Genomic DNA, 27,119 nt, shown 5'->3' with positions numbered 1-27,119 from the left:
ATGGGACATAATACTGTGTGCAGGGGCCACTATGGGACATAATACTGTGTGCAGGGGTTACTATGGGGGATAATACTGTGTGCAGGGGTCACTATGGGGGATAATACTGTGTGCAGGGGCCACTATGGGACATAATACTGTGTGCAGGGGCCACTATGGGACATAATACTGTGTGCAGGGGCCACTATGGGACATAATACTGTGTGCAGGGGCCACTATGGGACATAATACTGTGTGCAGGGGCCGCTCTGGGACATAATACTGTGTTCAAGGGCTACTATGGGACATAATACTGTGTGCAGAGGCCACTATGGGGCATAATACTGTGTGCAGAGGCCACTATGGGACATAATACTGTGTGCAGGGGCCACTATGGGACATAATACTGTGTGCAGGGGCCACTATAGGACATAATACTGTGTGCAGGGGCCACTATGGGACATAATACTGTGTGCAGGGGCCACTATGGGACATAATACTGTGTGCAGGGGCCACTATGGGACATAATACTGTGTGCAGGGGCCACTATGGGACATAATACTGTGTGCAGGGGCCACTATGGGACATAATACTGTGTGCAGGGGCCACTATGGGACATAATACTGTGTGCAGGGGCCACTATGGGGTATAATACTGTGTGCAGGGGCCACTATGGGGTATAATACTGTGTGCAGGGGCCACTATGGGACATAATACTGTGTGCAGGGGCCACTATGGGACATAATACTGTGTGCAGGGCCCACTATGGGACATAATACTGTGTGCAGGGGCCACTACGGGGATAATACTGTGTGCAGGGGCCACTATGGGGGATAATACTGTGTGCAGGGGCCACTATGGGGGATAATACTGTGTGCAGGGGCCACTATGGGACATAATACTGTGTGCAGGGGTCACTATGGGACATAATACTGTGTGCAGGGGCCACTATGGGACATAATACTGTGTGCAGGGGTCACTATGGGGGATAATACTGTGTGCAGGGGCCACTATGGGACATAATACTGTGTGCAGGGGCCACTATGGGACATAATACTGTGTGCAGGGGCCACTATGGGACATAATACTGTGTGCAGGGGCCACTATGGGGTATAATACTGTGTGCAGGGGCCACTATGGGGGATAATACTGTGTGCAGGAGCCACTATGGGACATAATACTATGTGCAGGGGTCACTATGGGACATAATACTGTGTGCAGGGGCCACTATGGGACATAATACTGTGTGCAGGGGCCACTATGGGACATAATACTGTGTGCAGGGGCCACTATGGGGTATAATACTGTGTGCAGGGGCCACTATGGGGGATAATACTGTGTGCAGGGGCCACTATGGGGGATAATACTGTGTGCAGGGGCCACTATGGGACATAATACTGTGTGCAGGGGCCACTATGGGACATAATACTGTGTGCAGGGGCCACTATGGGACATAATACTGTGTGCAGGGGCCACTATGGGGGATAATCCTATGTGCAGTGTTTGACCCACTTCATTGCTTTCCTAGGTAATACGGCTCTTCTTTTTGTACTGCAGAACTAGTAGATGATATATCATTGTAACCTTCTCTCTAGGTCCAGTTCTGCAAATAAACTTTAGAATTGAATAACCTTCCTATAATCCCAGTAATAGTAATAGGTGCGGTGAATACTTACCCCATATACCAGCTCACCCACCATTCCATTCCATATCTTAGTTTCGGGATCACGAGCTCCATATTTGCCGTCTTCGACGATGGAAAGTTTGTATTTTATCCCGACGTGTTTTGCGATCTCGCTCGCCAGGTCCACACAATATCCTTCATACTTATCATTGCCATCCAGCTGCTCGTAGTTTTTCTTCTTCATGACATATGGATTTTCCTTTAATAAAACAAATTATGGATCAAGCATATTTCACGGCATATTATGGCAGAGAGCCTCTATTATGTACTTGCTAATGTTCTGCAGATGAAAGGAGATCATGGCTGACTCTTACCGTCATTACATAGATCTATACCTGAGTGGACTGATCTTCATTCTGCAAAGGACAGGGCGCAATCTGCCTATTCCCATCATCATCTCCTTCTTATTATTTTTTATCAAAGTAATATACTAATTTACAACATTACCAACCCAAACATGAAAGCCAAAGAAAGAAATGATGGGACTCATTTCCACGTAAAAGCGAAGACATCAAGAGCCATTTGTATGAAAGAACGACCTACATGGCTTTAAATATCGACTGGATACCTAACCTTAGTCTCTGGAGCGTCTTAGTTTACATAACAATCCACCGGGAAAACTTTGGTAGATATCGAGTAAATGATACATGAATACTATTGCTCTATTTTTTACGCTACAAGTTGAATCTTTAAGGCTGGATTTTCGTTTGCATGTCCATACCTTACCTTGGTACTGCTCCTTCTTGTAAGATCCAATCCTGACTTTGTACTGAAGGAGCAAGAAATCTTTATGTGTAAATTCAGCCTAAGATGGTTACATAAAGAGTCGCTAAGGCCGGGATCCCACAGGTTGGAAACTCTGCGATTTGCAGCGGCATTTTACAGTAACTGCAAAGTGGATGGGACTTTTAAGAATCCCCTGTCCACTTTGCGGTAAAAACTGCAGCACAAATACACCGCGATTTCCAAAACCGGCATGATTTTGGAAATTGCAGCATGTCATTGATACCTACAGAAACGCCGGTGGTTTCCCCATAGATATAATTGTAACAGAGTCCATGGAGGAAAATGCCACAAACTTTTTATTCAAAGCGCTGCGGGATGAACCAAGATGCGTTGCCGCCACGGTTTTTTTTGCTTTTTGGCTGCGGGTCGTTGTGTTTTTGCAGGTATCTTTGCCATGTTTTTATGGCAAATAATGGTGCATTTAGATGTTACCTGTAACTCAATAGTGAATCATGAAACGTACGGCACACAGTGTATTGTATTTTGGCCTTTTATTTCCAGGTATCTGTTTTTTTCTATAGACTTCAAAGGGCAAGAAAACTTTTATAAATTCCAAAGACTGTACAAGACAAGTATCTGTGTCTTTACTTCTCATCTGAGTGATGTTAGGTTCGAGTTGCCACTCTTTGGGTCTGCTTAGGGACCCCAAAAAAAAGAAGCCCAATCCACGTAAAAAGCCATAGACTTTAGTGGGCTCTGCCCGGTTTGCACCTGGTTTACACCCAAAAAAGGTAGAGAGAAAAGTTCAGATTGCAGGACTTTTCACTCCGCATTGTTCAAGCAGAATGGGGGATGGAATGTCTGAACAGAGACCAACGGCGATTCAACTACTGGCCTCTACTCCATACATAAGCAGTGTCAGTTTACAATAAAGTCTATGGAAGCAGAGGAGTGAAGAGAAGGAGAACAGGGATATGAGGCCATCTGCAACATTACATGAGTCATTTCTGATAGCCAGATGTCTCTCTGCTTCGAGGAGCTCTCATCTTCCTCCCTCCTCCCCATCCATAGACTTCTATTGTACAGATCTGAACAGTGGCAGATGGAGTAAGTGAAGAATTTTCTTTAATAAAATAGATTACAAAGTTTATCTTCACTTGCACTATGGATTTATGAAAAAAAAGTTTAGTTACACTTTAAGACTTCCATAAAGGTGTTAATTGTACATTTTGAAAAGCCTTCAGTCTCCAAATTGCAAAAAAGTAGCTTTTTTTGTTGCAGATTTTTTTCTAGTTAAACCCCGGAGTGGTCACATAAGGAATGGGAAATATAAAGGAAGATCTTATCATTCTCCCTTTTGCTCAAACCAATCCTGGCTTTGGGTAATAAAAGCATCGTTTCCATGTTGCGGAAATGCATTTTTTGTTGTTGCAGATTTTGTTGTGGTTTCCAAGTACTTATATTTAAGTACTTCTATTTCTACCGCCTTCTCAATCCACTCCAGGCTTTGGCTCAAAAAACTGCAACAAAAAAGCTTTACTTCCACAATGTGGGGCCTCAGCCTTCGGTAGGATAGAAGAAAAGCAGCACACTCAGCACATCCAGAGATACACTGAGGTGCGTACATGAAATATGTAACTTTTCTAGGATTTCTCCTAGCGCTCACCTATCCTCTACAATAGTTTGCTTTCCATCTAGATCAATGGGGCACGACATATAAGTATATACAGTATATACCCATCTGTTGTACATGGATACAGGATTGTTCATAATGAGGGCTGATGGGTGGTATCTTTATCAAATATATGTGGCAAGTTTATAGCCAGTCCTATTTTATTAATAATAAGTGACTGCCAGTATAAATGAGTAATGTCGCTCATTGTGCCAATATATTATTTTTTTAATAAAGCTTTTCAAGATAAATGCAAAAAGATCAAGAAAAAGACAACGTGGACTTTAAATCAAATGTCTGAATGGTGACGGCATCTAAGTGTTAGGTTACAACAATTTATGTAGGTTTTTCTCAATGCAAAAACACAACCCAAGTAGATGTGGTTAAATCCTTTATCGCAGTGTCGTAATGTATCAGTATCAAAAAACCTCAACAAAATCTGCAACAAAAAAGCTGCGTTTCTGCAACGTGGGGCCTTAGAAACAATTAGGGTATGTTCACATGGTGGAATTTGGTTTCCGCCGTGTAAACTTTCAAGTGGCTAACCATGATGGGATGCCGATGCACTGCAGTGCCTTGAGCCGCGGATGCTGCAGCTGATTCAGCCATGGAATCCGCAGCAAGATAGGGCATGTCAATTCCGCTACTAGCTAGATTGACTTCAATGGGAGCCATTTTGGAAGGCAGATTTTGAGGCAAATTCCTTGTCAAAATCCACTGCCAAAAAACTCTGTGTGATCATACCTTTACAGGTTAAGGTCCCACATTGCAGATATGCACCATTTTTTGTTGCAGATTTTGCTGCATTTTTTTAAACCATCGTTGGGAGTGGCTACAAAGTATTGGAAAATATAAAGGAAACATTTTGACGTTTCCCTTCTGTTAAACCAACTCCTGAATTTGACTCCAACTCTTCAACAAAAAATGCTGCATTTCTGCAACATGGGGTATAAGCCTAAGGGCTATTTCCAAGAATACTTGTCAACTACAGGATCGAGAACTGTTTTGCCGTGTCCCATTCATAAAGAATAAGTTGCAGTTAGGGAGCAGATGTCAAAAATAGGGCAGAGGTGAAAAATTAATGTAGAAAATGAAATTGTCACTTTACCAAAATTGTTGTAACGATAATAGTTTTGTTCTCCACAGAGGACGAGTCATTGGTAGGTTGTTGATCAGGAGCAGGAACAAAGCGCTCGTATTCATTCCAGTGTCCGACCTGTAACACATGGCATTAGTATAATATGGTTAGTAGGGTGACACTTTGCGGAAGGGAATAAGGCGGTGTGCACACATGTACAGGAGCCGATTGGTTATGGTTGAGCTTCCATTTGTCAGTTTGTTTCTTTGACCAATGCACGGGTTTTAATAGGACATGCTGTGATTTTCTATGTAGACTTAGCACTAATATGCCATCGTATTTCTATACAGTGTCATGGAAGGTCAGATTGCAACGTGTTACCATCTGCAGATCCCACATATACATTGGTGCACACGTGCCCTTGATTATGAGATTCCTATTGATCAATCGCTGGGCTGCAAATATTTGCATCTGTAACCTTTTACTCCTACAGAACACAGTGCCCTAGATATTATCGCTGACCTATTATCCTTTTGTTTCACTGGCTAGGGAAGAACGCCGCGAGTATCGTGTGCTACGTATTACAGTATTACACTTCATGACAAATTTCAACATCATTGTAAAAAAAATAGAGTATTTTTAGCATTCCTTTACTGGTCTGCTGATGTGAAAATTGGTTTTAGAGCTCATCACCCTGAAACATCAGATAGGCCGTTATATGATCTACATGTTGCAATATTGCACATCATACTCATTGCACATCATGAGGCTATTTTTGGGTGAAAGGACCCTTAGGTCAATAGCAATCATTCAACCGAACTCGAGCTTTAAATAGAAACATATGGAGATAATGACGAATGATATGAGGTTTTAGCTACAAACATTTGGTTATTTATTATCGAATTTATTAAAAGAGCAAAAAGACCCTCGAAAATGATGAAATGTAAATAAATTTGTATCAATTGTTCAGGTACATGTTGTTTAATCAAAGAAGACTTTGGGTGCAATTTATTAAAACTGATGTTTTGTGTGTTAATTAACCCCTAAACTAAACCCCTCCCCCCACCTAACTTCTAATTTACTCCAATTAAAAAAAAATCTAGAATTACCCATATCCCTGGAGTGGTCATGTGACCAATCCAGGGACACTTTCTGATAATCCAGAGACGTTCCATTTAATCTCTTCTGACACGAACATCACCATCACTCTTCCCCTCTCCTATCCCCATCAATACTTACCAATCCTTCCTGTGTCCAGGGAACGGCTCTTCCCTTCTTCCTGTCTTCTAGTAGTGGGTAGAATAGGTTTGCTAGGGAGATAGAGGGATGATGGGAGGGGCTAGTAATGGGCAGCGTCGCAAGGCTAGGGAGACGGGGGAGGGTGGAAGTTGCTAGTAATGGGCAGAATCGCAAGGCTAAAGAGAGACAGGGAGGGTGGCAGGGGCTAATAATGGATGGGATCACTAGGCTAAAGAGACAGGAAGAGTGGGAGGGGCTAGTAATGGGTGGGTATGCTAGGGTAAAGCGATACAGGTGAGAGGCGGAGGGGTTAGTGAGACAGGGAGGGGGAGAGTAGAAGTGAGAGAGGAGGGGGGCTGAGTGAGAGGGAACTAGTGTCACAGATACACAGGAGGGTGCACAGCAGGAAGCTAACACCTTGTAAACAAAGGCAGAGAATGCAGCAGCAACCAGAGACACTCAGAAATCTCTCCAAACACTGCTAAAGGTATATGGGTGTATTTATTAACCCATTACTAGCACTAACACACCTTTATTTAAAAAAAAAAAAAAACAATTCTGCCCAGAAAACCCCTTTAAGTGTTGAGGGAGGCATAAAGTGAGAAAAAAAATGCAATCTTTGCTCAAAGCACATGCGAAAATTGTGACTCCTTCATTCCTTAAATTCAGGAAATTAGTGAACAAGGTATTATTAATGAGAGAAACAGGCACCATGCTTCTACAACTGCCTCTCCTGGTGGCCACATCTGCCTTTAGGGGACTAGTACAATGACGTGACCATCATGAGGTTACAGGGTGGGAGTAACAAATATGGAACCTGTAAAGGCAATAGGCGGGTTCTGGAGACAAAGAGTGACGTGGCCTCCAGAATGAAGGGAAAGAGTGGAAACATAGGGAGGATGAGGAGGGATACGAGAGCAAGAGGGAGGGTGGAGGGGTTGTAGAAGGATACCAGAGGACGGAGAGGATACCAGACCTAGAGGGAGGGAACTGAGCTGGAGGGGAGACAAAGTAGTGGTGCCAATATACCAGTAAAGAGAGGAGGGAAGAAAATGGCAGATGCGAGAACAGAGGTGATACCTGCAGCCATTAAGGGTTTATTAAGACAAAGCTGAGGCCCCCCCAAAAATATGGGGCCACCCTTTATGTAGGTCTCATTTATTAGATCATATTTTGTCTTTCAAATATTTTCCTGGTCTTAAAAAGAAGAAGTATATTCTGTATTGTGCGCTATAGTTACCTAATGTATAATTCTCCGTCCACTGTACACGACTGTCACTCTCCTGCCTTGACTGCATGATTATATATCCACCATATGTTGCTAGAAAGCAGATTATAGCTAGAAACATGGCAGAGTAAGCTTGTACCGCTGGATTCTGCACTCACCAGTATACGCTACTACTACCAGCAGACACTGGGAACTAGGTCACGTTGTGTAATGCTCGCTCCTCCATGCTTGTATGCATGCTCATAGGGGTGCTGGCTCCGGCAATGGGACAGGTGTGCCCTTCTGCCCTGCTATTAAAGTATTAGTGTGTACACCTGAAGTAAGATCCCTGTCTGACCAGCTACACTAGTCACGCCCTGCCGGAGTAATGCAGTTCTTCCATGCTAGACTTGCTTTAAAGGTTTGGGGTTCAGGGGGAGTGGGATGAATATACACTTAGCCTTACTATTAGCCTATTTATTTCCTAACTTATTAACTTATGGAACTTTTGTAAAACAGGCTCTAAAGTTATCCTTAGTCATTCTCTAAGCCTTGTTAGTGGAACCCGTCCTATGTTATCCCAGTATTGCCAGCCAGTATCTAGAACAAATGAGAGTCTCAACTTTCATATTCTTCCAGTTTCGTAACTATGTAACAGAAACAGAGATATTACCAATGAAAAACAGAGTTGGAAATGTGATCTTTATATACAGTCATGTGGGTGGTCCTGGACTTGGGCAGAGAGGTCGGGACCACCCACATGACAATAGAGAACCTAACTAGTCTATCAGATAGTTCCTATGTGTAAACCTGGCCCAGTACGTAATACCTTTGACTCCACTTTCTATGTTGACTTTATTTTAATCATTTGTTGGCTTCATTTAATCAGTTTTTTTTCCTTTTATGTCAAACCTTGTCTGTGATTTTATTATTTCCCGTTACATAATGCTGTGAGTATTACGTGTTACCAAGAATTGCACATCATGAAAGGCTTCTGCTCCCAATAACATAAATGGCCACTTTAATATTATATCATCGTATGAGACTGATGTATGAGACATGAATTTGTGAATAGGTTTGGAGTCCTTTTATTGAAACTAGTTCACACGACCAACAAAAGACGACAACTCTACAATGCAAAACCAACTGAACCAAACAACGTAACCAGAAAACAGCAACAACTTTACCAAACGTTCTATAATTCTGTAATTAGGGAACGCCAAATGAACATATATAACTTATTCCATGAGATTGCAGATAATCACCACCTTTAGGGTAATATGTTAAGAGCCACCTGGCAAAGAATAAATGAATATTTTTCCGTTTCGGAGAAGTCGCCTGTGTTCTGGGTACAGACTCCCAGGTGTTCCTGCGATACGTCTGTACAGAAATACTCTCTGCTTATTATACAATGTACTTGTACAATCATTGGACCCGGTGTAAAATAATAGTTTGCAGAGCTGCATGTTCTGTTTTGTGCTCCCGCCGTCGCACAGATAATGTTGTTCAAGCCTTTTCTCTTTGAAATAGAATTTTCTATGAATCATTCTGACAATTTCGGAGCTAAATCACAAGACTTATAATTAGCAAGTGCCGAACATCGACTTCTCAATCTGCCATGACGAATATGTTATGTAATTCCACCAACGGACTACCTGATCATGAAAGACTTTGTGAATTATTGTAGACATGTACTAAGACGACCTACGGATTCTTTGGCACATTTTGTTCTAATCCACGGAGAATCCAATAACTTTGAAGTAAGGATGAAGGGCCAAGACAGGGGCGCAACTACCATGGTTCACATTGGGTATTCCGTTCAGGGAGTCCGCTTGGGAACCCTGCGAACGGAATACTGAACACATTGACAAGCGGTGAGCAATGAAAGCACATGGACCCTGTAGACTATTAGACTATAATGGAGTCCATCTGTTTTCCGCCCGGTGTCCACACGAATCATGCGGAGAGAAAAGTGCCGCTTGAAGTACGTTTCTCTCCACATGATTGGTGTGGAAACCGCACGGAAAACACACAAACCCCATTATAGTTTAGGTGTTCGCATGGTTTCATTGCTCCCCGGTTTTGAATGCTTTCGGTATTTTGTTTGCAGAATTTCAATGTATTACACCAAACTGAAACTCTGTCTTCTAAGTCAGTGTGTAAGTAACAGCCCACGTATTATTTTTATCAAGTCCTTGAAGGTACTTAAAGGGCTGAAGCGCACGAAATCCTGAGCGGCACTAAAGCTCTACAGCTATTTTATGGACATGATTCAGGTGATTTTCTTGGCTGATGTAGGTTTTTAGCCTTGACATACAATAAAGTGATGTACAGAAAGTTTTAAAATAAAGCAGTGCAGTCATTTAAACCTGTGGCTTGTCACTTCTTTCCCCTTGAATGTAGATTGTGAGATCCACATAGAGATATATACACACAGAGCTCACAATGTACAGTTTTCCCTATCAGTATGTATTTTTTGGAATATGGGATGGAAATCCATGCAAGCACGGGGAGAACATACAAACTTCTTGCAGATGTTTTTTTTTACCATTGGCAGGATTTGAACACTAGGACCCAGCGTGCAAGGCTGCAGTGCTAACCACTGAGTCACCGTGTGGCCCCCTGTGGCTAGTCACTTCTACTTCCAAAACTTTCCCCCCAGTTTACTGCACAATGAAGCCTATTATTCTTTATAGTTCTAGGGATTTTAATATTGATGTCCTTAGGACGGTGCGTGGTCGAAGCTTCCACTTCACACAAGTGAATAGGGTCATACACTGTACTCTTATACACTGTACGATGCCGTGCCCTGTGCTTGGTAAATACTGCTGAGGCCCCAGTGCTAGTCTGAACACTATCGACACTACAGAAAAACTGATGGCGGGGGATCATTAATATTAGAGACCTGGAGAATCACTTTAAGGCTGCAGAAATGCAACGTTGTAGCTAATGCAAAAAAGCAGCTGAAACAAAATATGGTATTTTTCTGTATCAGCAATGTGAATGACGTTCTCTACAGGGGTCGATGAAGCGGTAGTGTTGTATCACATGATGGCCATTTAATTTCAAGGCTGTCCATGCGATTCAAGGACGGGACAGGTATGGAACCCCTCCAATATACTCGAACTGGTCAAATGAAAGGGGGTTCTCTGTGTAAGACAATGCCCTTTAAATAATGGATTCATGCTTAAAATAGTGAAAAGCCGTACCTTTCGGGGTTTAGTAGCCGTCATCTCATACACGTCAATAGTGTAGTTAGTTCTTCTTCCATATGTATCAAACTGGATATTACCAGTCATCCCCTGAACTTGCACCTAAATAGTAAATCCATATGATCAATAAACCAGTAACCGGATAACTACATATAATAATAATAATAATAATAATAATAATAATAATAATAATAATAATAATAATAATAATAATAATAATAAATATATATATATATATTAGTTATATATTTATACACACAATATATTACTAATTTCTAATTAAATTGCTAAGTTATATTACTAATTTCTTACAATTTTTTTCCAAATATATTTTGGAGCAAACGGAGATTGTAGCACAGTCTAAATCTTCATGTATGTTGACTCTTGAGCTGTGTTTTCAAGGCCTATTAGGCAGGGCAATATTTTATAATAGCATCCTATATTTGCTGTATAATACATTAATTGTTTATATGATTATATACTACAAGGTGAAGCATTGATAATCAGTCTAGCATGAAATTAAAGTGACTCCCTGGGCTGCTTGCTCTTGCAGACCGGAATGCAAATCATCACGCCGCTGACTTTCCAATGCGTCTTAATACTGTATTTTTCAAAGTGTCAGACTATGGTATATATTTCCACAGAATCCTGTCATATCGCTTGCAAAATACATGACTGTAGCCTAGAACGGTATGCCAAGTGATGAAAAATAACATCTTCTTACATTATGGATATTACATCCCTGACATTGGGGACTCTGCTGAATTTTTCCTGCTATAGTCAATCTAATATGGCGACCAAATTTTAAGAAGAAGAAATAAATGTGGAATTTTATTATTTGCATTATCTCACATTGTTTAGGAATTATAAGCAAGCTTCTTCAGTTACAGGGGCTTTCCACTTTTTTTGATCACTAAGTCTAAGAGATTACATAGCTACATAGCTACAAAGTAACATAGTTACATAGTCACATAGTTACATAGTCACATAGCTACATAGATACATAGCTACATAGATACATAGCTACATAGTCACAGTCACATAGCTACAGTCACATAGCTACATAGTTACATAGTCACATAGTCACATAGCTACAGTCACATAGTCACATAGTTACATAGATACATAGCTACATAGATACATAGCTACATAGTCACAGTCACATAGCTACAGTCACATAGCTACATAGTTACATAGTCACATAGTCACAGTCACATAGCTACAGTCACATAGTCACATAGTTACATAGTCACATAGCTACATAGTCACATAGCTACATAGATACATAGCTACATAGATACATAGCTACATAGTCACAGTCACATAGCTACAGTCACATAGTCACATAGTTACATAGTCACATAGCTACATAGTCACAGTCACATAGCTACAGTCACATAGCTACATAGTTACATAGTCACATAGTCACAGTCACATAGCTACAGTCACATAGTCACATAGTTACATAGTCACATAGCTACATAGTCACATAGCTACATAGATACATAGCTACATAGTCACATAGCTACATAGTCACATAGCTACATAGTCACATAGCTACATAGATACATAGCTACATAGTCACATAGCTACATAGTCACATAGCTACATAGTCACATAGCTACATAGTCACATAGCTACATAGTCACATAGCTACATAGATACAGTCACATAGCTACAGTCACATAGCTACATAGTTACATAGTCACATAGCTACATAGTCACATAGCTACATAGTCACATAGCTACATAGTCACATAGCTACATAGTCACATAGCTACATAGATACAGTCACATAGCTACAGTCACATAGCTACATAGTTACATAGTCACATAGCTACATAGTCACATAGCTACATAGTCACATAGCTACATAGATACAGTCACATAGCTACAGTCACATAGCTACATAGTTACATAGTCACATAGCTACATAGTCACATAGCTACATAGTCACATAGCTACATAGTCACATAGCTACATAGATACAGTCACATAGCTACAGTCACATAGTCACAGTCACATAGCTACATAGTCACAGTCACATAGCTACAGTCACATAGCTACATAGTTACATAGTCACATAGCTACATAGTCACATAGCTACATAGATACATAGCTACATAGTCACAGTCACATAGTTACATAGTCACATAGCTACATAGTCACATAGCTACATAGCTACATAGATACATAGTCACAGTCACATAGCTACAGTCACATAGCTACATAGTTACATAGTCACATAGCTACATAGTCACATAGCTACATAGCTACATAGATACAGTCACATAGCTACAGTCACATAGCTACATAGTTACATAGTCACATAGCTACATAGTCACATAGCTACATAGTCACATAGCTACATAGTCACATAGCTACATAGATACATAGCTACATAGTCACAGTCACATAGTTACATAGTCACATAGCTACATAGTCACATAGCTACATAGTCACAGTCACATAGCTACAGTCACATAGCTACATAGTTACATAGTCACATAGCTACATAGTCACATAGCTACATAGCTACATAGATACATAGTCACAGTCACATAGCTACAGTCACATAGCTACATAGTTACATAGTCACATAGCTACATAGTCACATAGCTACATAGATACAGTCACATAGCTACAGTCACATAGCTACATAGTTACATAGTCACATAGCTACATAGTCACATAGCTACATAGTCACATAGCTACATAGTCACATAGCTACATAGATACAGTCACATAGCTACAGTCACATAGTTACATAGTCACATAGCTACATAGTCACAGTCACATAGCTACAGTCACATAGCTACATAGTTACATAGTCACATAGCTACATAGTCACATAGCTACATAGTCACATAGCTACATAGTCACATAGCTACATAGTCACATAGCTACATAGATACATAGCTACATAGTCACAGTCACATAGTTACATAGTCACATAGCTACATAGTCACATAGCTACATAGTCACATAGCTACATAGATACATAGCTACATAGTCACAGTCACATAGTTACATAGTCACATAGCTACATAGTCACAGTCACATAGCTACAGTCACATAGCTACATAGTTACATAGTCACATAGCTACATAGTCACATAGCTACATAGCTACATAGATACATAGTCACAGTCACATAGCTACAGTCACATAGCTACATAGTTACATAGTCACATAGCTACATAGTCACATAGCTACATAGTCACATAGCTACATAGTCACATAGCTACATAGTCACATAGCTACATAGATACATAGCTACATAGTCACAGTCACATAGTTACATAGTCACATAGCTACATAGTCACAGTCACATAGCTACAGTCACATAGCTACATAGTTACATAGTCACATAGTCACAGTCACATAGCTACAGTCACATAGCTACATAGTTACATAGTCACATAGCTACATAGATACATAGCTACATAGTCACATAGCTACATAGTCACATAGCTACATAGTCACAGTCACATAGCTACAGTCACATAGCTACATAGTTACATAGTCACATAGCTACATAGTCACATAGCTACATAGATACATAGCTACATAGTCACATAGCTACATAGTTACATAGTCACATAGTTACATAGTCACATAGCTACATAGTCACAGTCACATAGCTACAGTCACATAGCTACATAGTCACAGTCACATAGCTACATAGTCACATAGCTACATAGATACATAGCTACATAGTCACAGTCACATAGTTACAGTCACATAGCTACATAGTTACATAGTCACATAGCTACATAGTCACATAGCTACATAGCTACATAGATACAGTCACATAGCTACAGTCACATAGCTACATAGTTACATAGTCACATAGCTACATAGTCACATAGCTACATAGTCACATAGCTACATAGTCACATAGCTACATAGTCACATAGCTACATAGTCACATAGCTACATAGTCACAGTCACATAGCTACAGTCACATAGCTACATAGTCACAGTCACATAGCTACATAGTCACATAGCTACATAGATACATAGCTACATAGTCACAGTCACATAGTTACAGTCACATAGCTACATAGTCACAGTCACATAGCTACAGTCACATAGCTACATAGTCACAGTCACATAGCTACATAGTCACATAGCTACATAGATACATAGCTACATAGTCACAGTCACATAGTTACAGTCACATAGCTACATAGTTACATAGTCACATAGCTACATAGTCACATAGCTACATAGCTACATAGATACAGTCACATAGCTACAGTCACATAGCTACATAGTTACATAGTCACATAGCTACATAGTCACATAGCTACATAGTCACAGTCACATAGCTACATAGTCACATAGCTACATAGTCACATAGCTACATAGATACATAGCTACATAGTCACATAGCTACATAGTCACAGTCACATAGCTACAGTCACATAGCTACATAGTCACATAGCTACATAGTCACATAGCTACATAGTCACATAGCTACATAGATACATAGCTACATAGTCACAGTCACATAGCTACAGTCACATAGCTACAGTTACATAGTCACATAGCTACATAGTCACATAGCTACATAGCTACAGTCACATAGCTACATAGTCACATAGCTACAGTCACATAGCTACATAGCTACATAGTCACATAGCTACATAGTCACATAGCTACATAGTCACATAGCTACATAGTCACATAGCTACATAGATACATAGCTACACAGTCACAGTCACATAGCTACAGTCACATAGCTACAGTTACATAGTCACATAGCTACATAGTCACATAGCTACATAGCTACAGTCACATAGCTACATAGTCACATAGCTACATAGTCACATAGCTACATAGTCACATAGCTACATAGATACATAGCTACATAGTCACAGTCACATAGCTACAGTCACATAGCTACAGTTACATAGTCACATAGCTACATAGTCACATAGCTACATAGCTACAGTCACATAGCTACATAGTCACATAGCTACAGTCACATAGCTACATAGCTACATAGTCACATAGCTACATAGTCACATAGCTACATAGTCACATAGCTACATAGTCACATAGCTACATAGATACATAGCTACATAGTCACAGTCACATAGCTACAGTCACATAGCTACAGTTACATAGTCACATAGCTACATAGTCACATAGCTACATAGTCACAGTCACATAGCTACATAGTTACATAGCTACATAGTCACATAGCTACATAGATACATAGCTACATAGATACATAGCTACATAGTCACAGTCACATAGCTACAGTCACATAGTCACATAGTTACATAGTCACATAGCTACATAGTCACAGTCACATAGCTACAGTCACATAGCTACATAGTTACATAGTCACATAGTCACAGTCACATAGCTACAGTCACATAGTCACATAGTTACATAGTCACATAGCTACATAGTCACATAGCTACATAGATACATAGCTACATAGATACAGTCACATAGCTACAGTCACATAGCTACATAGTTACATAGTCACATAGCTACATAGTCACATAGCTACATAGTCACATAGCTACATAGATACAGTCACATAGCTACAGTCACATAGCTACATAGTTACATAGTCACATAGCTACATAGTCACATAGCTACATAGTCACATAGCTACATAGTCACATAGCTACATAGTCACATAGCTACATAGATACAGTCACATAGCTACAGTCACATAGCTACATAGTTACATAGTCACATAGCTACATAGTCACATAGCTACATAGTCACATAGCTACATAGTCACATAGCTACATAGATACAGTCACATAGCTACAGTCACATAGTCACAGTCACATAGCTACATAGTCACAGTCACATAGCTACAGTCACATAGCTACATAGTTACATAGTCACATAGCTACATAGTCACATAGCTACATAGATACATAGCTACATAGTCACAGTCACATAGTTACATAGTCACATAGCTACATAGTCACATAGCTACATAGCTACATAGATACATAGTCACAGTCACATAGCTACAGTCACATAGCTACATAGTTACATAGTCACATAGCTACATAGTCACATAGCTACATAGCTACATAGATACAGTCACATAGCTACAGTCACATAGCTACATAGTTACATAGTCACATAGCTACATAGTCACATAGCTACATAGTCACATAGCTACATAGTCACATAGCTACATAGATACATAGCTACATAGTCACAGTCACATAGTTACATAGTCACATAGCTACATAGTCACATAGCTACATAGTCACAGTCACATAGCTACAGTCACATAGCTACATAGTTACATAGTCACATAGCTACATAGTCACATAGCTACATAGCTACATAGATACATAGTCACAGTCACATAGCTACAGTCACATAGCTACATAGTTACATAGTCACATAGCTACATAGTCACATAGCTACATAGATACAGTCACATAGCTACAGTCACATAGCTACATAGTTACATAGTCACATAGCTACATAGTCACATAGCTACATAGTCACATAGCTACATAGTCACATAGCTACATAGATACAGTCACATAGCTACAGTCACATAGTTACATAGTCACATAGCTACATAGTCACAGTCACATAGCTACATAGTCACAGTCACATAGCTACAGTCACATAGCTACATAGTTACATAGTCACATAGCTACATAGTCACATAGCTACATAGTCACATAGCTACATAGTCACATAGCTACATAGTCACATAGCTACATAGATACATAGCTACATAGTCACAGTCACATAGTTACATAGTCACATAGCTACATAGTCACATAGCTACATAGTCACATAGCTACATAGATACATAGCTACATAGTCACAGTCACATAGTTACATAGTCACATAGCTACATAGTCACAGTCACATAGCTACAGTCACATAGCTACATAGTTACATAGTCACATAGCTACATAGTCACATAGCTACATAGCTACATAGATACATAGTCACAGTCACATAGCTACAGTCACATAGCTACATAGTTACATAGTCACATAGCTACATAGTCACATAGCTACATAGTCACATAGCTACATAGTCACATAGCTACATAGTCACATAGCTACATAGATACATAGCTACATAGTCACAGTCACATAGTTACATAGTCACATAGCTACATAGTCACAGTCACATAGCTACAGTCACATAGCTACATAGTTACATAGTCACATAGTCACAGTCACATAGCTACAGTCACATAGCTACATAGTTACATAGTCACATAGCTACATAGATACATAGCTACATAGTCACATAGCTACATAGTCACATAGCTACATAGTCACAGTCACATAGCTACAGTCACATAGCTACATAGTTACATAGTCACATAGCTACATAGTCACATAGCTACATAGATACATAGCTACATAGTCACATAGCTACATAGTCACATAGCTACATAGTTACATAGTCACATAGTTACATAGTCACATAGCTACATAGTCACAGTCACATAGCTACAGTCACATAGCTACATAGTCACAGTCACATAGCTACATAGTCACATAGCTACATAGATACATAGCTACATAGTCACAGTCACATAGTTACAGTCACATAGCTACATAGTTACATAGTCACATAGCTACATAGTCACATAGCTACATAGCTACATAGATACAGTCACATAGCTACAGTCACATAGCTACATAGTTACATAGTCACATAGCTACATAGTCACATAGCTACATAGTCACATAGCTACATAGTCACATAGCTACATAGTCACATAGCTACATAGTCACAGTCACATAGCTACAGTCACATAGCTACATAGTCACAGTCACATAGCTACATAGTCACATAGCTACATAGATACATAGCTACATAGTCACAGTCACATAGTTACAGTCACATAGCTACATAGTTACATAGTCACATAGCTACATAGTCACATAGCTACATAGCTACATAGATACAGTCACATAGCTACAGTCACATAGCTACATAGTTACATAGTCACATAGCTACATAGTCACAGTCACATAGCTACATAGTCACATAGCTACATAGTCACATAGCTACATAGATACATAGCTACATAGTCACATAGCTACATAGTCACAGTCACATAGCTACAGTCACATAGCTACATAGTCACATAGCTACATAGTCACATAGCTACATAGTCACATAGCTACATAGATACATAGCTACATAGTCACAGTCACATAGCTACAGTCACATAGCTACAGTTACATAGTCACATAGCTACATAGTCACATAGCTACATAGCTACAGTCACATAGCTACATAGTCACATAGCTACAGTCACATAGCTACATAGCTACATAGTCACATAGCTACATAGTCACATAGCTACATAGTCACATAGCTACATAGTCACATAGCTACATAGATACATAGCTACATAGTCACAGTCACATAGCTACAGTCACATAGCTACAGTTACATAGTCACATAGCTACATAGTCACATAGCTACATAGCTACAGTCACATAGCTACATAGTCACATAGCTACATAGTCACATAGCTACAGTCACATAGCTACATAGCTACATAGTCACATAGCTACATAGTCACATAGCTACATAGTCACATAGCTACATAGTCACATAGCTACATAGATACATAGCTACATAGTCACAGTCACATAGCTACAGTCACATAGCTACAGTTACATAGTCACATAGCTACATAGTCACATAGCTACATAGTCACAGTCACATAGCTACATAGTTACATAGCTACATAGTTACATAGCTACATAGTTACATAGCTACATAGTTACATAGTCACATAGCTACATAGTCACAGTCACATAGCTACAGTCACATAGCTACATAGTTACATAGCTACATAGTTACATAGTCACATAGTTGCATAATAGATGAGGTTGGATGAAGACAGATCAGTCCCTCAAGTCCAACCTATAACCCTACAATCCCTACAGTGTTGGGAAGCGTATCTGGTCAATGATGATTACAGGGCTAGAAAAACGATATTCTGCTTATCAATAATCTATTAGATTATTGAATACAATGTGGGTGACAAAATATTGTAGGACCCAGTGATGAAACTTGCAACCCAGATATTGAAAAACTAGCTGAAGTGGAGCCCGGTCCAATGTCATGTTGTGTACATCAATCTAATCCTAAAATTTCCACTTATTACATAAAAGCCTCGGCTATAGGATGATGAATATTGCAATGCAAAGTATTATATTTTGTTGAGGAAGCATGGCTTTCTCCTCAGCTGCCCAATACTGAGGACTTGTCTCTTCCCATAAGGATCAGTTTGTGCTGTGAATCTGAAAACACAAGACTTGCAGATTGGAGATCATCATGCTTCACAAATCCTTTTACAATCTGTTATCTTTTTTTATTTACTCTGCCTCTTCCAAAACAAAGCCAAATAAAACTTTCCTCCATAAGCTGCACATCAGGCTGGATCGGCCGCTTTATCATCAGCCCTTGTTTTATGTGAATATAAATACATCAGAATAATTACCTCTAATTAGTCTAGGAATCATTGCCGCACCTTTGTCAGGCAGATGTTGGGGAACGACCGCTCCCATGTTTCTCGTAACTCCAGACACAATCTACCCAACTGTGCCACTGTGATTTGTAACGACATGTTATCCAATGGGCATTATAACATAAGAAAACCAAAGCACCAAGATACTACGGGCCAAAGTAAGGAATACGATGGGAATACGATGGGAATACGATGGGAATACGATGGCCTCTAGCTTTAATACTCCTTTGAAATGTACATTTCAGTAGAAACTTGATGGAAATGAAACTTCAGAAAGTAACATTTGTTTATAGGTGTTACAGTCTATCCTTAGCATATGTCCTAAATACCTTATTGGCCCCCCGACTGACTTCCCCCCACCAACGAACCAACTGACCGCACTTCCACATTCCTGCACATAGTATTATGTCCCGTAGTGGCCCCTGCACACAGTATTATGTCCCATAGTGGCCCCTGCACACAGTATTATGTCCCATAGTGACCCCTGCACACAGTATTATGTCCCATAGTGTCCCCTGCACACAGTATTATGTCCCATAGTGGCCCCTGCACACAGTATTATGTCCCATAGTGGCCCCTGCACACAGTATTATGTCCCATAGTGGCCCCTGCACACAGTATTATGTCCCATAGTGGTCCCTGCACACAGTATTATGTCCCATAGTGGCCCCTGCACACAGTATTATGTCCCATAGTGGCCCCTGCACACAGTATTATGTCCCATAGTGGTCCCTGCACACAGTATTATGTCCCATAGTGGCCCCTGCACACAGTATTATGTCCCATAGTGACCCCTGCACACAGTATTATGTCCCATAGTGGCCCCTGCACACAGTATTATGTCCCATAGTGGCCCCTGCACACAGTATTATGTCCCATAGTGACCCCTGCACACAGTATTATGTCCCATAGTGGCCCCTGCACACAGTATTATGTCCCATAGTGGCCCCTGCACACAGTATTATGTCCCATAGTGACCCCTGCACACAGTATTATGTCCCATAGTGGCCCCTGCACACAGTATTATGTCCCATAGTGACCCCTGCACACAGTATTATGTCCCATAGTGGCCCCTGCACACAGTATTATGTCCCATAGTGGCCCCTGCACACAGTATTATGTCCCATAGTGGCCCCTGCACACAGTATTATGTCCCATAGTGGTCCCTGCACACAGTATTATGTCCCATAGTGGCCCCTGCACACAGTATTATGTCCCATAGTGGCCCCTGCACACAGTATTATGTCCCATAGTGGCCCCTGCACACAGTATTATGTCCCATAGTGGCCCCTGCACACAGTATTATACCCCATAGTGGCCCCTGCACACAGTATTATACCCCATAGTGGCCCCTGCACACAATATAATGTCCCATAGTGGCCCCTGCACACAGTATTATGTCCCATAGTGGCCCCTGCACACAGTATTATGTCCCATAGTGGCCCCTGCACACAGTATTATGTCCCATAGTGGCCCCTGCACACAGTATTATGTCCCATAGTGGCCCCTGCACACAGTATTATACCCCATAGTGGCCCCTGCACACAGTATTATGTCCCATAGTGGCCCCTGCACACAGTATTATGTCCCATAGTGACCCCTGCACACAGTATTATCCCCCATAGTGGCCCCTGCACACAGTATAATGTCCCATAGTGGCTCCTGCACACAGTATTATGTCCCATAGTGACCCCTGCACACAGTATTATCCCCCATAGTGGCCCCTGCACACAGTATTATGTCCCATAGTGGCCCCTGCACACAGTATAATGCCCCATAGTGGTCCCTGCACACAGTATTATGTCCCATAGTGGCCCCTGCACACAGTATAATGTCCCATAGTGGCTCCTGCACACAGTATCATGTCCCATAGTGGCCCCTGCACACAGTATCATGTCCCATAGTGGCCCCTGCACACAGTATTATCCCCCATAGTGACCCCTGCACACAGTATTATGTCCCATAGTGACCCCTGCACACAGTATTATCCCCCATAGTGGCCCCTGCACACAGTATTATGTCCCATAGTGGCCCCTGCACACAGTATAATGCCCCATAGTGGTCCCTGCACACAGTATTATGTCCCATAGTGGCCCCTGCACACAGTATAATGTCCCATAGTGGCTCCTGCACACAGTATCATGTCCCATAGTGGCCCCTGCACACAGTATCATGTCCCATAGTGGCCCCTGCACACAGTATTATCCCCCATAGTGACCCCTGCACACAGTATTATGTCCCATAGTGACCCCTGCACACAGTATTATCCCCCATAGTGGCCCCTGCACACAGTATTATGTCCCATAGTGGCCCCTGCACACAGTATTATGTCCCATAGTGGCCCCTGCACACAGTATTATACCCCATAGTGGCCCCTGCACACAGTATTATGTCCCATAGTGGCCCCTGCACACAGTATTATCCCCCATAGTGGCCCCTGCACACAGTATAATGTCCCATAGTGGCTCCTGCACACAGTATTATGTCCCATAGTGACCCCTGCACACAGTATTATCCCCCATAGTGGCCCCTGCACACAGTATTATGTCCCATAGTGGCCCCTGCACACAGTATAATGCCCCATAGTGGTCCCTGCACACAGTATAATGTCCCATAGTGGCTCCTGCACACAGTATCATGTCCCATAGTGGCCCCTGCACACAGTATCATGTCCCATAGTGGCCCCTGCACACAGTATTATCCCCCATAGTGACCCCTGCACACAGTATTATGTCCCATAGTGACCCCTGCACACAGTATTATCCCCCATAGTGGCTCCTGCACACATAGTGGCCCCTGAACACAGTATTATGTCCCATAGTGGCCCCTGCACACAGTATTATCCCCCATAGTGGCCCCTGCACACAGTATTATCCCCCATAGTGGCTCCTGCACACAGTATTATCCCCCATAGTGGCCCCTGCGCACAGTATTATGTCCCATAGTGGCCCCTGCACACAGTATTATGTCCCATAGTGGCCCCTGCACACAGTATTATGTCCCATAGTGGCTCCTGCACACAGTATTATGTCCCATAGTGGCCCCTGCACACAGTATTATACCCCATAGTGGCCCCTGCACATAGTATTATGTCCCATAGTGGCCCCTGTACACAGTATTATGTCCCATAGTGGCCCCTGCACACAGTATTATGTCCCATAGTGGCCCCTGCACACAGTATTATGTCCCATAGTGGCCCCTGCACACAGTATTATGTCCCATAGTGGCCCCTGCACACAGTATTATCCCCCATAGTGGCCCCTGCACACAGTATTATGTCCCATAGTGGCCCCTGCACACAGTATTATGTCCCATAGTGACCCCTGCACACAGTATTATCCCCCATAGTGGTCCCTGCACACAGTATTATCCCCCATAGTGGCCCCTGTACACAGTATTATGTCCCATAGTGTCTTCTGCACACAGTATTATGTCCCATAGTGGCCCCTGCACACAGTATTATGTCCCATAGTGGCCCCTGCACACAGTATTATGTCCCATAGTGGCCCCTGCACACAGTATTATGTCCCATAGTGGCCCCTGCACACAGTATTATCCCCCATAGTGGCCCCTGCACACAGTATTATGTCCCATAGTGGCCCCTGCACACAGTATTATGTCCCATAGTGGCCTCTGCACACAGTATTATGCCCCATAGTGGCCTCTGCACACAGTATTATGTCCCATAGTAGCCCTTGAACACAGTATTATGCCCCATTGTGGACTACCCATGTACAATTATACTCTGGAGTCTAATCGTAGACTCGGGGGAGGATACAAACATAAAAACCACTGTTACTTACCTCTCCTGGGCTCCAGCAAGATTTAATACATTCAACATTCCCTCTAAAGAACCCAGAACACAATTCATATTAGTCAGAACTTTCATAACTTGGTATCTAATACTAAACTTCCTCAGCAATGTCCTGATAGCAGATGCGCTTTGCAAGGAAATGCTGTGCACGGAGTTTGAGTTTTATAGTTTGCTGCTCCCTCTGGGAATAATTGCGGTAGTCCACAGAACCTCGGCATTGCTGTCATCTGTCATCTCTCCATGACATTGAGACATAAGAAGAGATTTATTAACACTAGTGTGATGAGATATACAGTAGGAGCAGAGGCTCATAGCGACCAATAAAATTATAGCGCTCATTTATCTGAGGCCCCTTGGAAAATAAAGGCAGAGCCCTGATTGGCCGCCATGGGACTCATTTTTGTGCACATTTGTTGTGATAAATTTGATGGAAGATTCCAAAGTGGAATTTTCTTTACCTGTACAAAATCTTTGTAGATTTTCCGTTGTTCATAGTCATTTGCAAAACTGAATTTGTATTAGTCAATACAGGGCGTGAAGGATTTTCAATGTTTGTAAAACTATTCAAAGCAATCGGTTCTATTTAAGTCAGAATCACCAAATGTGTCCTACATGGCAGCTTCCTCGACACATGGCTGTGCATTGCTGGTTGACCCGACTATTTCCAGGTGGTAGATGATATAGAAAGTCAGTTCACATTTGTGCTTGAGACTTGCTTTGAAATTCTGCTGGGTTTCAGAGGAGGAACAAAACTATGTTCAACCAGGACGTGTCCAGTGAATCCCCTCAACGTCAATGGGAACTGGCAACTGTTGCCCAAAATGGCCATAGGGTGGCCCTCGGGGGAGGTTTGTTCTGTCCTCACACAGTGAGTGGTGAGCGGAGGAGTTGATTCTCCTCACATCCTCCACACACACGTTTCCAAACTGATTTCTCTGTGCACTGGACTGAACATTCTGCAAATTTCATGAGCATGTCCCTCGAATATTGTCACAAAATAGCTAAACATTATATGAACAAGTCACTACATAGAGAAGCATTTAATACCTACCATTTTTAAAGCTCTCTCAATGTCTATCCCTTGGCTCCAAGGAACTGCAGGATTTGCTAAGCAGTCTCCAGCACTCCCCCGCCTTGATACATCCACTCGTTGTCTTCTTAGGTATCGAAAAGCCTCTGCTATTACTAACACAGCATCATGGGTCAAAGCTGAGGTGTACTGAACAAAATGGAGAGAAAATATATTACAGATATGTATACAGAAGCGTGCAGTAACAAGCGTGACATACTTTATTGGTAATGTGTTCCAGGGATTATCCAGGATTCAGATTAATTGAGTATGTGCTTTCCTTGTCAATGCTCTGCTGCTCCCGCACCGGTCACCCCGGCAGTCTCTGCTTACTTGTCCTGCAGTGATGTTTTACATAGCCATAACTGTGTGGAACAAGACTGTAGTCGTGAAGGTATAGCATGACATTGCTGAGGCTTGTGATTGGCTGCAGAAGGCATGTTCAGTACATGTATAGCACCACATCATCACTAGGGGCAAGTAAGCAAAGACCCATAGGGCTTCACCAGCAAGGTAATAGATATATTTCTTATTTTAAGTTCTGCCCCATGCTCAATTGAATAATTGACTGCACCTCTCAGCACCTCTCCATGTAATCCATCACCTGATTTCCTATTCCCCTGCATCAGTGACTTACTGTTTAGCCTTGTACTTGTTCCATTGGTCCATATTGAGGCACATGCATAGTCAGCCTAAGCTCCTTTCTCAAGTCTGTATTGCATATGTGCCTAAATTTGGACCAATAGAACAAGCACAAGGCTATGCAGAAAGCCGATGATGCAGGGGAATAGGAAAGCAGTGAATCAAGCAATAGTGGGACAAGGCTTATCTGGAAGAAGAGGTTTGGGTCAGTGAAGATGGGTTTGGGTCAGTGGAATGAACCAACTGTCAGGGCCGGAGCCTCCGCAGTGCTGTGTGGAGGTTGCCGGCTATGTCCTTTCTGCATTCCCGAGTCCCCACTTCTGGATCTCAGGAGGCAGGCCGGAACCTCCACAGCATTGTACAGAGGTTGGCGGTTTCCTCCTGAGCCAGACAGGGGACTTCCAGTTTTTGGCCTAGGCTGGAGCCTATTTAAGGAGTTCTCTGGCTCCGGAACGCCGCTGGCTATTCAGTTGCACTTAGTGTCCTGGTAGTAAGCGTTCTCTTGTCCTGTTTGTCTGTGCTCTGACACTGCCGTGACCACTGACCCTGCCTTTTGCCTCCTGATTTTTTTTTTATTTTTTTTTTAAATGTAGATTGGTAGCCCCACACAGAGCTCACAATGTACATTTTTCCCTATCAGTATGTCTTTGGAATATGGGGATGGAAATCCATGCAAACACAGGGAGAACATACAAACTCCTTGCAGATGGTTTTTTGCCCTTGGCGGGATTTGAACACCAGAACACCAGCGCTGCAAGGCTGCAGTGCTAATCACTAAGCCACCGTGTGGCCCCTTTGCCTCCTGATTTTGTACTGTGCCTATTCCTGTTTATGACCCTGGCTTGCTTTTAGATTTCTGCTTCCTGAAAACAGATTATGTACCGCTCCTGTTACAGACTCAGACTACCGGACGTTCCCTTTGGATTTCCCACTGTTCTACGTTTCCCTCTTGTTGACGACCCAAACAAGACCACTACACTTTGACTCTCTGCTGCCACCTTCTCACCACCTGCCACAGCCTTCTGGATCCCCGGGCCAACACTGCTACCCTAAACATCTGCTGATAAGAGTTCTCAGTGTCTGGTGTGTTTCCCGACCCGTGACGCTCTGCCTAGCAGTGCAGCTAACTACATCCCGAACATCCGAGGCTCTGGTGAACACCACTGTGGGGTTGGAGTTGATGCGGCCCCGGGGTGTTGGACACCCAGCGCTGACTCATCCATTTTTGATCAGAGTATCTAGCACTTGTTCTCACTTTGGCTCAGAACTGCATCTGTT

At 41.9% G+C, this 27,119-nt stretch overlaps 1 protein-coding gene across 3 annotated transcripts in view; it reads right to left on the bottom strand.

Annotated features, from left to right (window-relative positions):
- Positions 1 to 27,119, bottom strand: part of GRIA3 (glutamate ionotropic receptor AMPA type subunit 3) — a 214,625-nt gene that overhangs the window by 23,537 nt on the left and 163,969 nt on the right. For all 3 annotated transcript variants that reach the window (XR_012711860.1, XM_075260620.1, XM_075260622.1), the window contains exons 7-10: positions 25,182 to 25,349; positions 10,795 to 10,899; positions 5,170 to 5,277; positions 1,656 to 1,862 (exon numbers count right to left, since the gene is read on the bottom strand). Coding sequence is in view for 2 of the 3 variants with exons in the window: in XM_075260620.1 (XP_075116721.1) it covers positions 1,656 to 1,862; positions 5,170 to 5,277; positions 10,795 to 10,899; positions 25,182 to 25,349 (588 nt within the window). In the remaining variant the exon portion in view is untranslated. The remainder of the gene's footprint in view (positions 1 to 1,655; positions 1,863 to 5,169; positions 5,278 to 10,794; positions 10,900 to 25,181; positions 25,350 to 27,119) is intronic.

The sequence above is a fragment of the Leptodactylus fuscus genome, chromosome 11 (genome assembly GCF_031893055.1).
Source record: "Leptodactylus fuscus isolate aLepFus1 chromosome 11, aLepFus1.hap2, whole genome shotgun sequence".
Lineage (NCBI taxonomy): Eukaryota > Metazoa > Chordata > Amphibia > Anura > Leptodactylidae > Leptodactylus > Leptodactylus fuscus.
This window is presented reverse-complemented; position numbering and strand designations above follow the sequence as displayed.